We start from the raw sequence: 22,606 nt of genomic DNA, 5'->3' as shown, positions 1-22,606 counted from the left end.
TTGCACAAACATTGAACTAAGATTCAAAATACTGCCAACCTCAGGAAGCTTCAAGGGAACTGGAAACAAACAAAAATCAACCTTAAAGGACAAGATGACCATCTTTATGCTCTTTGGCAATTTCTGCTTTTTAAAACATAGCACAGAGATTAGATCTAGGGTCTTATGCCTGGCAAATATGTGTGTGTCCCTTTCAATCTATAAATTTCTGTCACTTAAAGTGTGTGTTTTAATAAAAAAGCATTATATCACTAATTACAAAGCAAAACACTGCCTGTCCATGTGTCAAACGGGTAGCCTGACATTTCTAGAATCTGGTTGGAAATACTACGGGTCACCTGCTTCCTTCCCTATGGGGGTCAGAGTTCACAGCACAAGACAGACCCACTGAAGGATCTGTTGCCTAGTGACTCCTGGAGACTCTTCTTGTTTTTACCATGGGCAGTTGAGGTAGGACCCAGAGAGAAGGCAGGGAGCATGCCGGCCAGTACATGCCCAGGCTGCCTGAGCAGGGGACCACTTGACCCACCTCAGAGGAGGAAGATAGGCTGGCTAGAAAGGAGTCACAGGCAGGGTGGCACAGTTCTCAGTGATGCCCAGCCTGGGCTGATGTGCCCTCCAGATAAGCAGCCTGCTAAACACCCTAAAACCCCAGCCTCCATGAGAGCCCCATAGCCCCCAAGGTTACAAGAGGGGAGCCTGAGAGACTCACTTGTGCCCACTGTGGCAAGAGCAAGCTTGTCCAGGAAGGGCTGCAGCCACTCCTCACATGGGGCACACTAGCACTCAGTCTGGCTTTTCACTCACAACGCAGACGGTCCATATTTTCACTCTATGAACCATGCACACAGTGTGAAGTGCAGTAAACAGGAGTAGCTTGTGGATGGGCTCTACGTTTCATTTCTAAAGTAAAACTGCAAATGGCAGCCGCTACAGCCATCCTCACGCCACCCTCTGGGCCACCGAGTGGCTCCTTGAGCAGCGGTCACACCTTGTCATGCCTCAATCCCTCCTTTACTCCCGAGTCCCTTCCCGGAAACCAGATAAGAAGAGAAGGCTTACTAAACCCAAGCTACTGCAGACAGATGGCTCACCAACAAGCCCCCCATTCTCATCAAGGAGGAACAAGTGACATGGGCTCCCAGTTCTGTCCCGTCAGCACTGTCACGTGTGCTCCATAGGCCTCGGTGGGGCTAATTTCCCCCTGGAAAAGGATCTCCCTTTCTGACCTCCCGTGAGTCACACACACCAAGGCTCAGAACAGGAGACAACACGCACTTGCTAAATTAATTCCGGCCATCCTGTCCTGACTGGGAACACATCACCCTCCTCTGGGACCTACAATCAGGCACTCAGGCACAAGCTTGTGAGAAGAGATTTTTGAGACAGACATTGCTTTGCCATCACACCCAGGCTGAGTGTGGGTGCAGAGCAGCAGGCAGTGAGCTATCCTTCTTACCGCGGGGTCTTTAGTGCAGCAGGAGAATGGCACACCACATCGCTCTCGGCTTGCATTGGAGTCTGTGCAGTTGAAGTAAATATTTAGGTTCCAATCGTCAGCTCCAAAAGCCCCGCAGCACTGCCACTGGAGCAAACATGAAAGTTAGAGAGGACGTCTCAGCGTGGGGCGACCCGCCACCTGCACCCCACCCATCCCTGCCAGGTCCGGCACCTCACAATTCATTTTTAAGTTAAAATGGACCTAGATGGGCCCTGTAGAGCCTTCCAAAGTAATGTAGGCTGAAGTTCCTATAGATGGTTTGGCGTGGGATGTAAGTGGGGAAGGGAAGGGCATTGTACGGCAGGGCTCGAGATGAATGTGGCTTGGCCATGTTCTAGGATAAACCAGAACATTCTAGAAGGAAAAATAAAATGCTAGCAACAGTGGTAACACAGAGCGAGGCCACTCTGGTTGTGCTTGAGTTTCGATCTTACTTGAATGGTTCTTAGTGTCACTGAGCGTACGTGGCATCAGATAAACAGTGGACACTTGGGTGAGTTCTGACATGTGTGTAACAAGGTAAACAGCAGCCACTTCACAGGACAGGGAGCGAGTGGCAGGGCTGATGTCCAGTGGTACTGTGGGCAAACACGGGTCAGGCAAGCCCACCCCTCTAAATTCCTGGAGGCTTAACTTTTCATTATTTTTGCCTACATTAAATTTTTTAAAAGAGCTTATTTTCATGCTCAATTCAGCTCTTCTGTGTTTAAGATTTATTTTTTTAAAAGATTTATTTTATGTGAGTACGCTGTAGCTGTCGCTCACAGACACACCAGAGGAGGGCATCAGATCCTATTACAGATGGTTGAGAGCCACCATGTGGTTGCTGGGAATTGAACTCAGGACCTCTGCAAGAGCAGTCAGAGCTCTTTACTGCTGAGCCACCTCTCCAGCCCACAATTCAGTTCTTAAATTCAGTCTAACTCAGTCTTAAATGGGGACTGACTATGGGCTCCTCCTGTACTGGATTATCTTGGCTTCTCAAATAAAACCAACCCGTGGCCATTTTAAGGCTTTCAGGACCAAAGAGCTATATTGAAATATTTTTAACTCTAGAACAGAAGACCAGGATCACATGAAATGGCAGTGTTGCCGAGTAGAGCAGGCAACACACACAGGTTCTGCAGGCTCAGCTGCTCCTCTGGGCTTAGGCTGGACACCACAGGTAAAGCCTCATTCGCTCTGTCATGCCAACTAGCCAGGGAGAATGCCCAAGAAACAGAGAGCTTGTGTGCACTATGGCCCAACAGCACAGGGAAATCGCCAGAGTGAGTGGGACGGGGCTCACACCCAAGGATGCTTGCTCTAGACAGCAGCCACTGAGTGAAACTAAGACCTCAACACCCACTCAATGCTGACAAAGTGTGGCCTTCTTGACTCAAGGTAAATGTGATCCCAGTGAAACCTATCCTACTCAGAGCTAGACCTTGGTCCCCTGAGCCTCTGTGTGCTCCTTGATCTTGCTCTAAATATTACTGCCATGGATGACACAGACCAAGGTGGCTTGGCTTACTCATTGCTTTCCAGTACAGATGTGTGAGGACCTGCTCATCTGTGGGCAGGTCTTGGGCCTAAGATGAGGCCATGTGTACCGCTGACTGTTCCAGTATCCATTTGTATCAGACAATGGCTCAGCTTTATTCTCATTTTTCTCCCAGAAAGAGTTCAAGTTCTGCTAGTCCAAGTCCAATGAGTGGCTCCTCGTGCATTTTGAGTGACATGACATCTGCCTGTTTACCGTACGGGAACAGTCAGTCACATAGTCACGTTCAGACACCTGTGTGACAGGCGGGGCCTGCTTATCTTCCACTTGTTAGAAGGCAGCAGGCCTTAGGAGTCGCTGAGCTTTTGGTTTGGACTACACGCATGTGGTATCTGGATGGGCACATCTGAGGAACTTTACAAACAAATACCCTGCTAATCATACTACTGTGAGCTACAGGGGAGGGAATAAGGAAAACTCAGATTTAATCAAATCAAACTCTAAACATATATAAAAGCAATTCTCTTCAAAGGCTGACAAGGGGACATCAAGGTGATCGTGTTTTTGCTTGAGAGTTTTATCTTCCTCTAATTGAACACAAGTTGGGAGAAGTGAAATCAGAATGTTTCTCTTTGAGATACAAACGTGAGCCATGGAGCAAGGAAAAGGAAACAAAGAAACAAACAAACAAGCAAACAGCCAGACACCAGACAGAAAAGTCAGCTGGACGGCTCCAGCTGGCAGACACACAAAGCATTATGGGAGAAGACGCTTCCACTTGGAACTTACGTATTCCTGGGTGAAGTCTATGAGGTTCTGCAGATCAATGTCATCTCTGTAGGCTCTGATGTTGTTGTTAATAAAGAAATACAGCTGGTCTTTGATCCAGTCTTTGAAAACAAATGCCAACACCCCAGCAGTGAGTTCCAGGAAGAAAATAATTCCCAGGAACACAGAAAACTAAGACAAAAGAAACACACAACAGGGAATGGGTTACAAGGCCTTAGATCACAGGGAGTGAGTGGCTCCTCTCTGAAAGGGACTGTAATTACATTCAGTTGCTACACATCTCCAAACTGGGGGCCTTCTGATTCTTAAGGTTTGTTAATGGAATATTACACTCTAAGAAAGGACTTTTAAAAATTAGAGATCACTTCATAATCACATTTTAGAGTCTCTGGTGTTCCATTTGATAATTAACCAACAGAGCCCAAATCAAACATTGAGTAATAGGAATTTCTCATTAGATCCACATTAAGGCCTAATGAATTGCTGGTGATTAATGGACTGCCAGACACGGGAACAGCGTTCTGTCTGACCTCTAGGAAGCCTCTTTCCTAACTGGAAAGGTAGATTACTTTGTTTCACAATCACCCATCACTTGCAACTGTGGCTTGACTCTTCCTGCACTACATTATCCCGTTGGATTCGCTGCTTTAACACCTCCCTGCACCTCCCATACCGTGTGAAATAGATCTGCTCATCATAAAGAGGTCAGCGGGGGAAGTAGGAGGGGCTGTGACTGAGACCAGAAAACAATTTCCAATCATGGAAATGAAACCGTGGGCTCTCTCTTGCCTCCTGCCTGGGAAACACCAACGTCAGGAAACACTTTAAATAACGCCACAGTGCAATCAAAAGGGACTTCTGGCTAAGGCAGATAACAAGGCATGCTTGAGAGCATGAGGCCCTGGGGTAACCGCTCAGAACCCTGGGGAAATTTCCCTTCCACCCCGTTACTTCAAAGAGTCTCATTTTAGTCATCCTGACTGCCGGCTCTACCCACGGCCATTTCCACACCTCCTTCCTCCCACATCTTTACCCTCTGCAAACCGGTTTGTGATCTTGAGGTGGGGGCCGTGGTGGGTGGACAGTGGGGTGTGGCATGGAGTAAGAGGCGGGTCTTTGTGGGGGACTGAGGGGAGAGGGCCAGAAGGACCAAACCAGTGCCTGACCAAGTCTAGTGCTGAAGTGAAAATTCCACTTCTAAGCCCTTGCCTCAGCCGTCCATGCTTTCCAGGGGCTCCTGTCTATCTGTCCTCAGTGGGAACATAAAATGTAAAGTTCTTATACACAAGCAGTACCAGTAATTTGTACCTGGAAATAAAATGTTAACTTCTTAATTATGAGTGATACCTATAATTTCAAATTATGTTTTTCTTAGAAAAGAGAAGATGAGTGCAACCCCCTTAACCTGTAGTGAGTACCGCCCCGAACATGGACATATACAGTCCTCACACCACAGAAAGAATAAAACCTAAGATAGACACAGCCAATTTCCAGTTGCCCTGGGAAATTCTCTCAAGTTATATGACACACACACACACACACACACACACACACACACACACACACACACACCCCGAGTCCAAACTCAATATCAATTATTTGGCAGAGGCCTACATGCCCAGTTCTATGAACTAATGCCCTCAATTCCGAAGGTACCAAAAGTGACCGGAAGCTTTGTCCGATGGTATCAGTCAGCTAGGAAATGCCACTTCTATTTCACAGTCCTGCCTGTAGGATTTTTCCCCAGAAATTCTCCTCGTCTTAGGACAATCTGATCTCTGAGGTTGTTGGAGGCACGGTGACTTTGTTTCCTCCTTACCTCACAGCTTCTGCTCAAACAGACCTTTAGGCCAGTTTCCATTGTTAGTTCTAAATAAAGAAAGGCCATTTAAATAGTCTCCAAGAAGGAAAGCTAAGAACGTGATTCTTTTCAAATCTAATGTGGGACTTTAGGGAGGGGGTTACTATAATAAGTAAAACCACGTTCAAGGGAACCACATTAAAGGGACCTCGTATTTGGGAGCATGGAGGTTTCACACTGTTAGGTTGGGTCACAGCAAAGCTGAGTGAAACCAGGTCCCCACTTTGAGATGCCTCCTAAGTCTGGCAAGGCCAGCAGGCCATGGTCAGGGACAAATACGCTCCGGAGGGACTCCATCTCCAGCGGTCTTTGACTCAGTGAAGAGAGGGGAGAAGAGAAGGGGGGAGACCACACACACTTGTGTAGAAAGGGGACAGTCTAGAAAGTAAGACAGCTCTAAGCATGGAAAACTAGCGCCTCCCATCATGCACAGGGAAAAGGACGCTAGCTCCTCATTAGACTCTCTCTGAGAGAAATGACCTACAGGTCTTCCATAGCCCCAAGGCTTTCGGGGAGCCAGAGCTGGGCCAACTTGAAATGGGTCACCCTAGAATGGGTATGGGAGGCTCTTAGAGATGCTCATGGAAAGATGCCAGAGAACATTCTAGAAGACATGGTGGGGTTGGTTGGAGAGTCACGCACCGTGAGGCTGTTCAGACTAGTTCTAGAACAAGCTCTCAGAACTCTAATAAGAGGCACAGCAAAGAAAGTTGTTCTCTAGAAATTCCCCTACCCTCCCTCATCATGGGAAGGCAGGTCCTTCTGATCCTTTCTCTGTTCTTGGAGAGGAGAGTGAAAACTTTTTCTACATCACTAGAATGCCAACCTCCTCACACAATGGGGCCAAACTCAATCCATACCAAGTATCTGGCAGAAACTGACAGGTACTGGGCCCTGTGAGCTGAGTCTTCACTCCCCAAAGGTATAGAAAGCAACCTCAAGTTACATTTGAAGTTACACCAGCCAACAAGGAAGCTGTCTTGATATTTCACATTTACCATTCTTCTTATTTCAGATACAGGTACATTGTAGCCTATGCTGTTACTCCGTTGGAAAGGAGCCCCAAAGGCTTTCAATGTTCATTCTCTTCTTTGCCCCAAACACTTCACACCTCCTGCTAAAGTCCCTCCTCTACAAGTGGAGGACTTTCACCTTAACTGTATCACCATGTTTATTCAAACTGCATGGCTGGCTGGGGTATAGAAGCTGGACCAGTGCCTAGTTCCCCTAGGCTATTATCTCTGTAGCTTTCTACTTACAACATTCTCCATCAACACTCGTACCTACAACATCCCCACCTCCACATCTCATTCCTTCCTAAACTACTTTAGGGATTGAAGCCAAGTCTGTTGCATATATGTACAAAATTCCTATGCATGGCAGGACTGGATCGTATTTATACTGCCTTGGAGGCACGTCTAGGGCAAGGAAAGAGTGGGCAAGATTGAAGAGCTCTCTTGAAGTTAGAGTGGCCTGGGCTTTATTTTTATTTATTTATTTATTTTTTTGCCCAGGCCTTTGGTACGCTTACTGTCTTGCCTGAAGTTAAGACTGTCATCTTACAAGAGTCTGGAGCTCCAGCTGAGGGCAGAGTCTGCAATACTTACAAACTTGAGAAGGAAGGTGTTTTCCCGCAGTGCTCCGATGCACCCTGCAAACCCCAGAATGAACATCACTCCTCCCACCACGAGGAAAAGCCAGACTGGGTCAAAGCCACCGAGGTCGGTGATGGACGAGATATTGGACAGGACACCCTGGGGGAGGAAAAGAACACATGAGGACACAAGGTCAAGCTGCTGGCAAGTGCCATCCCCTTCCAAAGGACTCCTTCAGCAGTCATCTGGCAACCTGGGATGACCAAGTTGATCAAGATACCAAGTGAGTGAAGAGGAAGGGGGAAAAGGAAGGGAACAGGAAAACAGGAAGTACGAAGGGAAAGACTGAAGGATAGGGAGGGAAGGTGGGAGGAAGGGAAATGAATTTCTTTGCAGGATCCACTGTGCTTATATTTTGATGAATATAAGCCAAGCAACAAAATAAAAACACTGTTATCAGCTCTGGATGGAGAAAATATAGGTAGTATCTTTGCTTCAGTGCCCCCAAATACAGGCTGTTTTGAGTAAAAACTGGATGTGACAACAAATACACTGCCTTGGACAGAAAGAAGTCATTTTAAGTCCCCCAGGGCAAGCCCTTGGCATATCTCCAGAAATAGGGGGATGGAGGGGGGGCTCTAGGAACTTGAGAATGAACTTTGCAGGTCTGGCTGCAAATATTCACAGGCTTCCCAAGGTAAAACACTCCCCCAGAGACCACCCTTGAGCCTCACGAGCGGCTCCATCAAGTTCAGGTCCCAAAGATCCGCTCAGGGGCTCTGCACTCCATGCCGGAGGAATTCGCTACACTTCAGAGGCTGAGATTAAAACAAACAAAAGTCACTCCCTTGCTTTCAATTCCTTTTTCTTCTACTACCTAAGGAATCCAAAGTGATTTTATTTCTCCACGAGCAATGCCCGTTTAAAAGAACTTCTTTCTGAAGTGTGAGAGCACGTCAAAGCCTGCCAGGAATTATGAAGCTGTTTCTCTAAAATGTAATGTGCTACTTACATTTGGTCTGTGGAGACCAGTGACAGTGTTTTGGGAATTGAGAATCTGAAACACCCAGAATCATCGATATTTTATTTTTCTATTAATTTTTTTTGGAAACCTCAAATCCAATCAGTTAATTAGTGCCATCCAATCTCAAAAAGAGAGTGAGTATCTTTTTGCACAGCACGGCCACCGACCTGGATCAGGGCTGACGCATCTGAGTTTGGATGAGGAAAACCTAAGTCGGAGCAGTCTGGTGATGGGCTGAAGGTCATGGGTTATTTTAGAACTGGAGCAGATGTCTATCTCGGCACTTCCTGATGAAGCAGGCCACGCAGTTGCCTCCATGTGCTTCCCAGGCAGTGCCAATCAAACCGGAGTGTAGGAGTTTTAACTTTCAATCCATTTGAAAGTCGTTGAAACATTTGGGGAACAGCATTTTAGGGCTTTTCAGATGTTTCTTTTTAGGAGTGTCAGCTTAAGAAAAACAAAATGTGTTTAAAGGAGAGCTACAACACTAAACTAGAACGTTTTAACTTAGTAGAAATGATGGAAGCTTAAATAAAGTCAGAGAGGAAGGCTGGGCAGTTTCAAAGCAGGGAGAACGAGGGTGTGTGGCACAGAAGGTGGCATGCAGCTGCACCCTGCAGGGGATGGCGCAGACCCATGGCTAGGCCCAGTTTTGTGTTTAAGCTTAGAATTAGGACATTCACCCCAGCAAGGGAAACCCGGGGCAGAAAACACAGAAACACCAAAACAAACCTTCACTTACACAAATGATGCAGAGAAAAAATGTTGCCAGAGAAATCAAATAGAATGTAGCCAGTGGTTATCAAAGCCCAGCACTGAGGAGGACAGCCCCTTGGCTTGCCACAGATGTGAAAGTCTTCACAGATTGTTCTGTCAGTGGCCCAGCCGGCTTTGAGTGCACATGATGCAATCTGAAAAGTCCATTATTGGAGAGATAGACTTGGTTTGCTTGGTATGAAAGACAGAGGCGGAGGTGGAGGGGAGAGGGAAACGTGTTTCTTTCCCCTCACAATTTTTAATTAGATATTTTAAATTGACGAGTCTGAATTGCAATGTTACTTTGGAAGTACAATGTAGCATTTCAGTAGGTGGCTACAGTGTGTGATGATCAGATTGAAGTAATTAGCATAATATCAACTCCGGATGCCTGTCACTCCTTTTCAGCAGTTTTAAGTGTATTAAGTATTTACAGTGTCTCTGTGTGTGCATATGTGCAGTGGTGTGTGTGTGTGTGTGTGTGCACACCAGAGGTCAACTTTGGGTGTTTGTTATTCTTCAGACATCATCCTTTTAATTTATTTTTTAATTTTATTTATCTTTCTGAGATAGGGTTTCTCAGGCTAGAGAGATGGCTCAGCCATTAAAGGCTAGGCTCACAGACAAAAATATATGAGATACGGTTTCTCACGGGAGCTTGGGACTGGATACTTAGCCTGCCTTGTCTGGGCCACAAGGTTCCTCCACCTCTCCAGCTCTGGACTACAAACAGAAGCCACAACCAGTTTCTTACATGAATGCCCAGGATGGAGTGCCAAGGTCCTCATGCTTGTCCACCAAGCATTGTACTCACTAAGCTATCTTCCAAGCCCTATTAGGTTTTTACATTGTATTTGGTTATATAAGGCAAGTATAACTATATAGTGTACTTTGAACTAGAATTCCACCTCCGACCACCAATCCTGCTAACCTCCTTTTTCCCATCCCTCTAGTCCTTTGTTTCCCTAGACAATGTGACCATCACGTTCACACCATCTGTATACACATGATTTTATGTATATATAATGTCTGATGATACCCATGAGTGAGAGAAAACATTGGAATTTGTCATTCTGAGCTTGGACTTGTTTGCCTAACTGAATGATCACCATTATTCATTTCCTGCAAATGACAATTTCATTACCCTTCATGGATGAAAGCACTCCATTGTGTGTGTGTGTGTGTGTGTGTGTGTGTGTGTGTGCACACAGAGTCTTCTTTATACAGTTCTGTATTGGTGAACTTACTTCCATGCCTTAGTTATAGAGAGCAGTGCCACCACAGCAAACAGTGCCATGCAAGTGTCCTTGTCCTGTGTGGATTGGAGAGGTAGACAGCTAAGGCATATGGAGGGACTACTTTTTGTCTTTTGAGGATCCTCCACACTGAGTCTCAGTGACCTGATTAGTTCATAGCCCACCGGCACTGCATATGGGTTCTCTCTGCTCACATACAAACCACTGTCTGCCACCGTTGTCTCGATGACTGCTATTCTGACAGGTGAGATAGGATCTCGATGTAGTTTTTAATTTACAGTTCTCTGATGGCGAGTTGAACAATTTTTTTGTGTGTTTATTGGCCATTTGTATTTCCTCTCTTCATAACTGTCTGTCCACTAGCCCATTTATTGTTTGGTTCATTTGGCATTTTCTATTTCTTTGTATATTCTAGAGATTAGTCCTCTGCTGGATGGCAAAGCTTCTCTCCCATTTTGCTGTCTTCATTCTGATGCTTCCTTGGCTGTGAGAAATTTTGCCATTTCAGGAAATCCTTTCTGTCAACTTCTTTCTGAGTCCTTACTGCTTCCTGACTATTGGCGGATGTCAATATATTTTTTTAAGATTTATTTTACTTTACATGTGTGTACATGCACACCTGTGTGCAGGCATCTGAGGAGGCCAGAAGAGGAGTTAGAGTCCCCTGGAGGTGGAGTTACGTGTGAGGCACCAGACTGGCCACTGGGAACCAAACTCTAGTCCTTTGGAAGAACAGCGAGCATTCTCAACCACTAAGCCACCTCTCCCGCCCCACGCCAGTGTCTGGAAATGTTTTCCTCCCCATTGGTCTCTGAGTCTTGGATCCATCTGTAAATTATTTTTTGTGGCTAGCAAGAGATAAGGATCTAGCTTCGATCCTGCACCGTTTGTTAAAAAGACTCTTTTCTCCGTTGTATAGCACTAAAATCTTGTCAGGAATTCAGGCGGCTGTAACTGCTTGCCTTTACACCTAGATCCTCCGTGCTGTTCCACTGACCCAGGTGACTATTTCTGTGTTGTTTTACTACTACAGCCCCGTAGTCCCTGAAACAGGCGATGAATCAACTTCCAATTGTTCTTTTTTTTTCCTGAAGATTCTTTTGTCTACTTGGGATCTCTTGTGCTTCCAGATGACTTTAAATTGTTTTCTTCTATTTCTGCAAAAAATAGCACTGGAATTTTGACAGGTATTGAACTGAATGTGGCGATTGCTTCTGGTAGCATATTCACAATTACGTTTCCAATCCATGAGCATGGGAGGTCTCTCCATCTTTCTTCGGTCTGTTAAGGTTCTCATAGTAGAGTTCTTTCGCTGCCTTGGTTAAGTTTATTCCAAGGTACTTGTTTGGTGACTGTGAATGGGCTGTGTCCCGGCTTACCCTCTCAGTACGTTTGCCACGGCACACAGGCAGGCATCTGACGCTGTGAATTTTGTATCCTTTTGTTTTGATGGAAGTGATGAACGGCTCTGAGTTTTCTGGTGGAGTTTTCAGAGCCTCTCATGAGTAGATTAGATCAGCTGCACATAGGGACACTGGTTTCCTGTTTGTATTTTTCCCTATCTCACCTTATTGCTCTAGCTAAGACCTCAGGTGCTATATTTAACAGAGACAGAAGTCAGGGTGAGGGGAGAGCTCACTCTGCAGGCGGAAGGATCTGGAGCGCTCTGGTGTGCACATAAAAGCCAGGTGTAGTGAGTGGTATGTGATTCTAATTCCAAAATCAAAGTAGGGAGTGGGAGCAAGCAGATCCTGGAGCGTGGTGGCCAGATTAACTGCGAAGGCGGGCTGCAAGTTTAGTAGGGTGCCCTCCATTGAAAGCTAAGGGAAAATAGGGAAAGGTGACTGAAGCTCTGTTCTCTGCATACGCATACTGCACACGTGTGTGCACACTCCCAAACTGCAGAGTGGAGAAGGCAGGCGCCCTTGGCTTGTTCCTGATTTCAGTGGAAACGACTCAGCTTTTCTCCATTTAGTATAATTAGCTATAGGTTTATCACATACAGCCTTCCTTGTTGAGCTACGTTCCGTCTATTGAGTCCCTTAAGGACTTCATTTGGATTTACTTTTATTATTTTAAACCGCGTGTGTGCGTGCGTATGTATACAAGTGAGTGCAGGTGCCCACAGAGGCCGGTCATGTCAGACTCCCCCAGAACCGCAGTGAGAGGCAGCAAGCCTGATGTAGGTATTAGGAACTGACTTGTCTTTGGCAAGAGCAGTACATGCTCTGAACTGTTGAGCCATCTTTCCGGACTCCTCGAGAACTTTTATCGTGAAAGGATGGGGGCGGGGGCTCTGTCAATTTGTATCCACAGTGATGACCATGTGATTTGCACACTGGAGTCCACACATGTGGTGATTACATTTATTGATTTATGTATGGTGAACCACCCTTGCAGCTCTCAAATGAAGCCGATGTGATTATGGCGGATGATGATCATTTGATGTGCTCTTAAGTTTGGTTTGCAAGTACTTCGTGGAGAACGGTAATTGTGCATTAGGGAGATTAGTCTATGGTCTTTTCTTTCTGTCTTTCTTTCTTTCTGTCTTTCTTTCTTTCTGTCTTTCTTTCTGTCTGTCTGTCTTTCCTTCTTTCTTTCTTTCTTTCTTTCTTTCTTTCTTTCTTTCTTTCTTTCTTTCTTTCTTTCTTTCTTTCTTTCTTTCTTTGTTACCGTATCTTTATGAGGTTTTGGTACTCCAGTAATGGGACTTCATGAAATGACAGCATTTCCCCCTCCTCTATGTTATAGAATAATTTGGAATACTGTTCCTATTTAAAGGTTTGGAAGAATGGGAAAGGACTCATCTGGACCTGACCTTTATTTATTTCTTTATTTTAGTTCAAAGTTGTTTATTGTTGTTGTTGCTGCTGTCTGAATATTTTAAAAAATAGATCTAAGTTATTTATCTAAACTTAGCTTAGTTTTGGTAGGACATATGAGTCTAGAAATTCATTTCTAAAAGTTTTAGGGCTACTGATTTCTGACTTTCATTGGTGTCTATTACAGGGCCTCCCTTTCTATCTCTAATTTTATTAATTTGCACTGACTTCCTTTTGGTTAGTTTGGCTAAGAGCTTGTGAATCTTGTTTATTTTCCCAAAGATCTGTTTCACTAATTCTTTGTAATTTTAGTGTTCTATAGCATTAATTTCTGCCCTGATCTTGACTCTTTGTTTCCATCTACTGGTTCTATGTTTGGCTTGTTTTCCCAAGGCCCTGCCTTGCACCATTAGCTGGTTTCTTCTTTTAAAATTATTTGTAAATGTTTTTGATGTGTACGGGTGCTCTGTTTGACTGTATGTCTGTCTGTACTCCACATTCATGCCATGGAGGTCAGAAGAGGGTATCGTCTCCCCTGGACATGGAGTTACAGTTGCAAGCTGCCATGAGGGTGCTGGAATTAAACCCGGGTCCTCTGGAAGAGCAGCCACTGCTCTTGACTGCTGAGCCATCTCTCTGCCCCTGAGCTCTAGCTTCTAAGTGTACACACTTGTAGCTATGAACTCACCTCTTAGGACCACTTTTCTTGTACCATTGTCCAAGAGTGTGTCGCTCTGTGTCCACAGCCCTGCACACTCTCCGGTCCCTCCTGCTGTTTGTTTTTAGCTTTATCCCACTGCGGTGGGGCAGTGTGCACTGTTCCCTGAGCTCTGGAGGAGAATGTGTGATCTACAGGGTTTGGGAGAACTGTTCCACAGATGGCTCCTGGTCCCTCTGACCTGTGTCGTTTAATTTAAGAGTTTCCGGGGTTTGTTGGCTGCCTACTGGGGAGAGTGGGGTGCTGACATCACTCACTATTACAGGGCGAGGTTAACCTCTTTGAATCCAACAGTGTTTATTTTATAAAATTAGGTACGCACATGTCTGGTGCACACATGTTTCAAATTGTGACTTCTTTTAATCAGTACTAGGGAACTTTCTTTAGCTCTTCCACCTAGGTGGTTTAACGTCTATCTTTGTCAGATATTTCTGATATACCCTGATTTCTTTCCAGTTCCACAGGGCTGAAAAACCCTTCCATCCTCAGATTTTTGTCTCTGATGATAAAGTATTTTTCTTGAGGCAACAAACAGATGCGCGTGCGCGCGCACGTGTGTATGCACCTGCATTTGTGGACTAGTATGTTGAACTTTAATCATGATCTACCTTAGCTGTTGAGAACCGCTCTCACTGAGCTCGGAGCTCACCAATTCAGCTAGACTGGCTGGCCAACGAGCCCTAAGGTTACATCCTCTCTGCCTCCCTAGCGTTGAGTACAGGCGTGTGCTGCTGCAACCAGTTTTTCTCTGTGACTTCTGGAACCAGGAGGTGCTGGCTTAGCTAGGCCCTGGGTTTGCAGTCTCTACGGCCTACTTCCAAACAGAGATCTCACCTGGCTTGGCAGGAATACAATTACTGTCTTTTTAAATTTTATCTTAAAAATTAGGTTTATTATGTCCATGAGTGTTTTGGCTGCATGTATGGGCACCACATGCACACGGAGGTCAGAAGACAGTGTCAGATCCCTGGAACTGGAGTTACAAATGGTTGGGAGCAGCCATGTTGCTGTTAGGAACTGAACACAGGACCTCTGGAAGAGCAACAAGTCCTCTTAACCACTGAGTCATCTCCCTAACCACTTACCATTAAACACACAAACACGCACACACATACGTGCACACATGTGCACACACACAAACACATCAAGGAAAATGCATCACAGATTTTTGGATGTCTTTTCCCCTTCCTCCCGCCTGTTCCATGTTTCTTCAATTCCTCTTTCTCTAATGCACCACCCCCCATCCCATATGTTCTTGAAGTTTCTACAGGTGTCGCAAGCTGGCCTCAGTTCATGATGCTCCTGCTTCAGCTTCCTGAGTACTGGGACTTTCAGTGTGTACCGCCACACTCTGATAGGCTCCATCCTAAATAGCCATTTGTAGCCCAGCAGTCTCTGACAATGGACACTGAATGCTATGCTTGGTGGGATAATGTGAGGGGGGGGGGTGCTGAAGAGATAGCTCAGTGGTTAGCACGTGCTGTGCTCGCAGAGGACCCAGCACCTACTCGGTGCTCACAATCACCCAGAATTCTAGTTCTGGGGAATCCAATCTCTTCTTTTGACTTCTGAGGGCACCAGGCATCACGCATGGGGCAAACAGACATACATTCATGAGACACACTCATACATTTAAAATAAATAAATCTCTCTCTCTTTTTTTAAGCATTCTGTGAACAACCTCTGTTACTATATTGTAGGAAAGATTCCCAAATGGGTGGGGAGTTCGCTCTTAATGGTCTACGGGCTCTTCCAAACTTAGGATTCTTCTAGGATTTCATTAATTAAAGAAAAAAAATGGGTGTTTTATCTGTGACTCACATTCACAGCAAAGCTCAGACTGTCCTCAAACACTTCAGTGATCCATGGGCGAGCGTAAAAAGCTTAGATAACAGGACAATTATCTAGGTGGCTTTGCCAAAGCCAACAAACATGCTCCAAATGAAAGATAAAATTCTTCCCTGAATGGAAAAAAACAACAGTGACCCCAATGAGTGTACTAGCAGATCCTCACTCCCCTGTCCTCTCTGCTTTGGCTTTACTTTGAGAACAACTTGGCTTTTCCAGCAGCTCATTTGAATACTCCCCCTAGCCTGCAGGGACACTTTTAATTGAGGGGCTTTCAACTGTTTCTATGGAAACGGTGATAATTTGAGGGCCTAGTTTCCTTATCTAATTCTGAATTCCAGGGAAAGACAGTGCTGGAGACAGGTACCACCGGGTGCTGGGGAGCTCTGTGCAGCACAGGGAGGACCCCCTGAGGGCTTCACTTTTGATGGGCTCGGAACACACCCAGGTTGTTATCAGTTGTAAATTAATTCAGACTTTTCTCCCCAGAGTGGGAAAAAAAAACTACACCATAGGAACAGATGACCTTACATGCATTGCTATTGTGGTGCACATGCCTACAGTCCCAGCATCCGGGCGAAAGCAGGGGTCTCAAGTAGGAGACCAGCCTGGGCTAGAGACTCTGAAACTAGCCTGGGGCTAACACACACACACACACACACACACACACACACACACACACACACCAGAGAGAGAGAGAGAGAGAGAGAGAGAGAGAGACAGAGACAGAGAGAGACAGAGAGAGACAGAGAGAGGAGAGATGGGGGGTGTTCCCAGAATATAAATAGCAAATAAAAGTTGTATTACCTAATAAGCCGGATATTTTTAAAGTTGTGTGTGTGTGTGTGTATGTGTGTGTGTGTGTGTGTGTGTGTGTGTGTGTGTGTGTTGGAATGAATAAATCCATATAACACTCATTACCTCACACAGCTATCCTTTTTTTTCTGGGAAGGACATAATACATCCATACTTAGTACTTCACACTGAATATACTGTATTCAGTGTGTCACTTGGAACGAGGCTAGACTCCTCGATGTGGAGGGAAAGCAGGCTGAAGCTCCCACCTGTGCATCAACACCTGCCTCAGAGAACTGGTCTATTTCTGATGACACAGGACTTCCAAACAACCTGCATGCATTCCCGATTTTAGACTACAAAAGCGATGGGAGCCAGGGACACATCTAAAGTCACAGGTAGGTCAGCCAAGTGTAAAGTAGGTGCTGAGATTCGCAGTAAATCCTGAGGAGCGTGTGAGGAAGAAACGGCAGCCACCTGGTTACCAGAAACCCGTGGAGCCCACCCTCTTCCGTGGGGACTCCTCTTCTTCATCCTCTTCATCCTGGTCAGTGCTCAACAGCTTCTCAAGAGCCCTGCCCACCCCAGAGAGCAGGGAAGCCTCAAGTCCCTCTACTGGGATGCAGACATTTATGACACGCATTTCTTTCTGGGGACTAGAGCTATGAAAGTGCACACCAAGAACCACGTAGCCATATGTGACCACGTGTCGGGCTAATTTACACCACAAGGAGAAGAAATATAAAGGAGGTGCTCAAGAAGACACCACAAGAGCAGGGAGGATTTCATCCATTCAGTGGGAGTGCAAGCCTGTGGCCCCAGCCCTTTGGGGTGGAGGTGCACGGATTAAAAGTTCAAGGTCGGGGCTGGGGATTTAGCTCAGTGGTAGAGCGCTTACCTAGGAAGCGCAAGGCCCTGGGTTCGGTCCCCAGCTCCAAAAAAAAAGAACAAAAAAAAAAGGTCAAGGTCATAGTTAGCTACATTGTTAATTCAAGGCCAGAACATACAAGACTCTGCCTCAAAACACCAAACAGAATATCAAGAGGAGGGAAAAAATAAACCTAACAAGGATTAAAAGAAAAAAAAGGTTCTATTTGGGTTTTTAATCTTGACCCAAAGAATCCTGCTTTGATGACTCCTGAAAACTTTAAAGGAGACATACAATGTCTTAAAGCTCACACTCTATGCTGGAAAGGGGGGAGTATTGTTTAGGGGCATCGGACGAGGGGTAGAGAGAAGTACTACATTTGAACTGGTCACTGCTCCTGCCTAGCTGGTGTTTCCTGCCAACAGCAATTAAGACTGGTCCTGTCTCATTCATGAGAACTGGCTTTCAACTCTGCAGTATCAGAGAGGGGCACTCTGGATGGAGCCTGGCAACCCTTGTGGCTACATGACTGACCAGTAAGATTAACACGGCTTAAGCCTAATTCTGCATGCAAAGCTGAATATTGGGCTTTCGAGTTTAAACACTAACTTTTACATTTTTAAACTTACTTTTCAAAAAGAGCACAAACTGTCCTCTGGCGACTGTCCCCCATGGCTAGAGCTGACATTATAAGTACACACATGGGCTAGCACTGGAAGGTGACAGATTTTACCCTTTTTCTACCTGTATGCTGCAGGCATGGAGGGGCTAGTGAGGCCAAACATGTTGGTCTTGGCGGAAGTGGAAAATGGCACCCTGAGATGCTGAGTCTAAGTGGAGGGAGACATGGAGGGACTGGTCACGTGTACTTCCTATTGCCAGTAAGCATGATAAGTAGATGCAGAAAAAGAAGGAATGAGAATAAGAGAAAACAATGGTGGTCAGTGTGTGTGCATGTGTGTATGTGTGTACATGTGTGTATGTGTGTGCGCGTGTGTATGTATGTGTGCATGTGTATGTGCATGTGTACATGTGTGTGTATGTGTGTACACGTGTGTGTGTGCATGTGTATGTGCATGTGTGTGTGATTCAGAATATTAAGATCATAATAATAGAAGCTGATATAAACTGGACAGACACATTCATAAGCTTGCCTCATATTCATCCTGCAATCTGGCCCAGATTGTGGCTGTCCCAGCAAGTGGGAGAGGAAAACCAAATCATTTGTAACATAAAGCGCAGCTAGAAACACGAGGTACACATCAGTCAATCACAGAGGTGAAAGCAATGAGTGTCTTCAACAAACCGCCTTCCCAGAAACTGGACAACTAGCTTTTGGAATATCAATTTGAAGCCGTAAAGACACGGCCCTCCTGTAAAAACAGGCTTTCATTACTCAGTGTATTGGGCCAGAGCTCAGCAGACACCAGTATGTGTCGAAAAGGAAGACAATCGGGGAATGTGTCTGGAGCAGTATCAATACTGACAGAACCTGCCAACAGACAGCTATAAGGCAGATTGGTATTCCAGCAGCTCAGACAAAAGTCTGTGCCACCATGGTGAAGAGAACACTCTAGAGACACCCTCTTGCACACAGTAGTCAAATCTGCAGTTTCCCCGTGAGCCTAAACACAACATGGAGAGTAAACCAGACAAACACTAGCTAGTTTACAAACTCTTCTTTGAGGGCTGGAGTGCAGCTCAGCTGACAGAGACCTTGCCTAGCACCTATGAAGCCTTGGGTTGGCGCTGCAGCCCCTCATAAATGGGCGAAGGAGTATAAACACCTATACTCCTGACCCTTGGCAGATGAAGGCAGGAGGCTCAGGGGTTAAGGTCATCCTCAGCTGCAGAGTGAATTCAAGGCCAGCCCGGGCTAATATGAGGCCTTGTCTCAAGAATAATAAAATTAATTGCTCTTAAGCTATTAGAAACATAAAGTTTGTGTGCCCTTATGGGATCCCCACAGAACGTGTCCACAAATATACACACTGTTGTATTTAATTCGAGGCAAACACCTATCTCTAACATTTCTTCATGGTCAGAGCAATTGAATCCCTTTGTGCAGCTCTCTACACTACACGGTGTGTACTCTATGGTCACTACGGATCGCACGGGGAACACCGGAACTTCTGACTCACACCTAGAACTGGTCAGTCCTTCCCCGACACAACCTTCCCTACTCCCCTAATTATTGCTGCTATGCTAATCTCAGCTTCTCTAAGTCAACTTCTTTTTTTTTTTTCTTTTCTTTTTTTCCCAGAGCTGGGGACCAAACCCAGCTGAGCTAAATCCCCAACCCCTCTAAGTCAACTTCTTATGTTTCTACAAATCAACTCAAATACGAGTGAGGTCATCTAGGGTTTTTTTCCTGTTATGTACATGGATTATTTCACTGACAAAATAATCCTCCAATTCCATCCATGCTATCACAAACCATAGGGCTCCATTCCCTTTACGGCTGATAGTGACCCACTGTGTCTGTGTACCACATTCTCTTTATTCATACTCCAGCTGATAGGCAGGTAGATGGTTGTTTTTAAAGCCTATTCTGAGTGTGCTGGAATGAGTATGGGTTTCTTTACAATATGTTGACTTCCCTTTCTTGGGATTTACAACAGAAGTAGAATCACTGGGGCAAATGATTGTGTGTGTGCGCAGTATATGTAAACATGCATGTGTGCCCTCCTGCTATGTATGTGAAGTATATGTAAACATGCATGTGTGCCCTCCTGTTATGTATGTGCAGTGTATGTAAACATGCATGTGTGCCCTCCTGCTATGTATGTGAAGTATATGTAAACATGCATGTGTGCCCTCCTGCTATGTATGTGCAGTGTATGCAAACATGCATGTGTGTCCTCCTGCTATGTATGTGCAGTGTATGTAAACATGTATGTGTGCCCTCCTGCTATGTATGTGAAGTATATGTAATCATATATGTGTGCCCTCCTGCTATGTATGTGAGGTATATGTAAACATATATGTGTACCTGCCTGCCATGTGGGAGTCTGCAGAAGCCAGGCACTGACACTAGACTCTTTTCTTCAACTGCTTCTCCATCACTTTTTATTTTCAAGACCTTCTCTGAACCTGGAGTTTACCATTTTGGCTACACTGTCTAGCAAGTCCCTGGAATCTTGCCTCTGTCTCCCGGTACTAGACTTAGGTGTATGCCACCTGTCCTGGTTTTACAGGGGGATCTGGACTCAGGACCTTGTACGTGCATAGTAACCACTTCGCCCCCTGAGTCACCTCCCCGGACACGGAAGCTCTGTTTCTAGTTCTTCATTTGAACTAAAATGTGCCTCAAATTCAATGTGCAATCCAGGCAGGGGTGGAACTCATTGTGATCCTCCTGCTGTAGCCTCTTAGGTGTTCAGATTACCTGCATATGCCATTTCTCATGGGTCCAACCTTTAATTCTTTTTTTTTTTTTTTTGAGGGACCCTACTCCTTCCTCCACAATGGCTGTTCTAATTTATATTTCTGTCAACACTGTGCAGGGACTCCCTCTCCGCATCCTCATCAGCACTTGTTAGTATCTTTCATCTGACAAAATTGTTTTGTATCTCTGCTTCTCTACTTACAGCCTACGTGACGGTAGGCAGGCTGCCTCGCTGGCCTGAGCCTCGCTTTACACATCTGTGAGATTATTCCACATACCACAAGGTTATTATGAGGATGAAATAAATCAAGTAAAGGCGACCACTCTGCTAAGTGAGTACCTGGCACAGAAAAGAATCCAGGCAGGCTGTATAGTCCACATCACTGTCACGTTAGAACAAGGGGAAGCCACCTCATCCACAGGACTGTCTGAGAGGAAGGATGTTCTGGCTGATTTTGTGTGTCAACTTGACACAAGCTGGAATCATTGGAGAGGAAGGAGCCTAGTTGGTCAGCTGAGGAAATGCCTCCAGGAGACCCAGCTGTAAGGCATTTTCTCCCTTAGCGATCAACGCGAGAGGAGCTATCCCTGAGCTAGCAGTCTTGCGTTCTATAAGAAAGCAGGCTGAGCTAGCGATGGCAAGGAAGCCAGTGAGCAGCACCCCTCCCTGGCCTCTGCGGTAGCTCCTGCTTCCAAGATCCTGCCTCAGTTCCTGCCCTGACTTCCTCGGTGATGAACAGCAATGTGGAAGCGGAAGCTGAATAAACCCTTTCCTGCCCAGCTTACTTCTTGGTCCTGATGTTTTACCTCAGCAACAGAAACCCTGAGACAAATTCTAACACACACGCATGCCACCAGAGGTGATACTTGATCCAAGTGCTTGCCTAGGGAAATCTCAGGCCGCTCTGTTGATTTCGAGCAGTGAGGCACCAGGACCTGGAGCTTGCTAATTGGATCTTTGTGGGACGGGGAGGGGATGAAAATAATAGAAGCTGTAGAGAGGAAGGCAGAGGGGAAAACCAGGAGAGAACAGAAGCAGGACTAGGTAAAAGTGTCTATGGGTACCCAGTGGCCCGTGGCACAGCAGAAGTACAGAGAAGTCACAGGGACCCTGCACAGGCAGAAGCTGGCTACTTCTGCAGCCAGGGAGCTGACAGTACACGGTGGCCGTTGGAATCAGAACTCTGCAATGACCTTCCTATGGTTGCTCAACTCCAGTCTGTCCCCGTGAGCTCCGGCTGGCCGACGGCTTGATGAACATAGTATGTCTCAGTAAGAGTGTGGAAACACCCACCAGCCTTTGTCCCCACCCCCTCACCAGCACCTAGCTTGCCCAGCTATCTCCATGGCTGAAGCAGCTTCTCCCTCATGGTTCCGCAAGAAAGGAGTCTGTTCTGGGTAACAACTTCTTCTTCAAAGAGGTTGCTTTGCAAGCACCAGAAACAAAAAGGCAGACAAAGCCGTGGTGTGCTCCACACCAATGCACTTCAGGAGTGTCTGTGGTTTTCCTCAGCGCCAGCACAGAGCGGCCTCTGTGTGCCACCTGGCAGGCTGCAGTTCCTTCTGTCAACCCACACAGAGAAGAGCTGCAAAAATAGCACGAATGCACCCCAGGGTCTGGGGCTCTCCCGCCTTTGCATACACAAGCACATTCCTCCCAACTGCCGGACGAGAGACAGAGAGGCAGGCGTATGAAATGCGCACAGACCCAGGGCAGATGACTTTCGCTGAGGTATTTATGACACTAGGTCCTGGTATCCCTACTCTCCACACACCAGGCCATACTGCGATGGTGGGCCTGAGAACTTCCGAACCAGGAGAAGAGGGCTCACAAGGGCAGGTGCGACATTTCAAAGAGCACGCAGCTACTCGTAGAGGGGGTGCTCCTGGAGACTCAGACAT

General features: G+C 46.0%; 1 protein-coding gene across 2 annotated transcripts in view; it reads right to left on the bottom strand.

The window, feature by feature from the left end:
- Positions 1 to 22,606, bottom strand: part of Tspan5 (tetraspanin 5) — a 171,492-nt gene that overhangs the window by 6,421 nt on the left and 142,465 nt on the right. The window contains exons 3-5 of one of the 2 annotated variants that reach the window (NM_001004090.2): positions 7,242 to 7,388; positions 3,774 to 3,944; positions 1,460 to 1,585 (exon numbers count right to left, since the gene is read on the bottom strand). In NM_001004090.2, coding sequence (NP_001004090.2) covers positions 1,460 to 1,585; positions 3,774 to 3,944; positions 7,242 to 7,388 — 444 coding nt within the window. The remainder of the gene's footprint in view (positions 1 to 1,459; positions 1,586 to 3,773; positions 3,945 to 7,241; positions 7,389 to 22,606) is intronic. The other variant, XM_039102726.2, reaches the window with a different exon arrangement.

The sequence above is a fragment of the Rattus norvegicus genome, chromosome 2 (assembly GCF_036323735.1).
Source record: "Rattus norvegicus strain BN/NHsdMcwi chromosome 2, GRCr8, whole genome shotgun sequence".
NCBI lineage: Eukaryota > Metazoa > Chordata > Mammalia > Rodentia > Muridae > Rattus > Rattus norvegicus.
The sequence above is the reverse complement of the archived record's forward strand: the minus strand, read 5'-3'. Positions and strand labels throughout refer to the sequence as shown.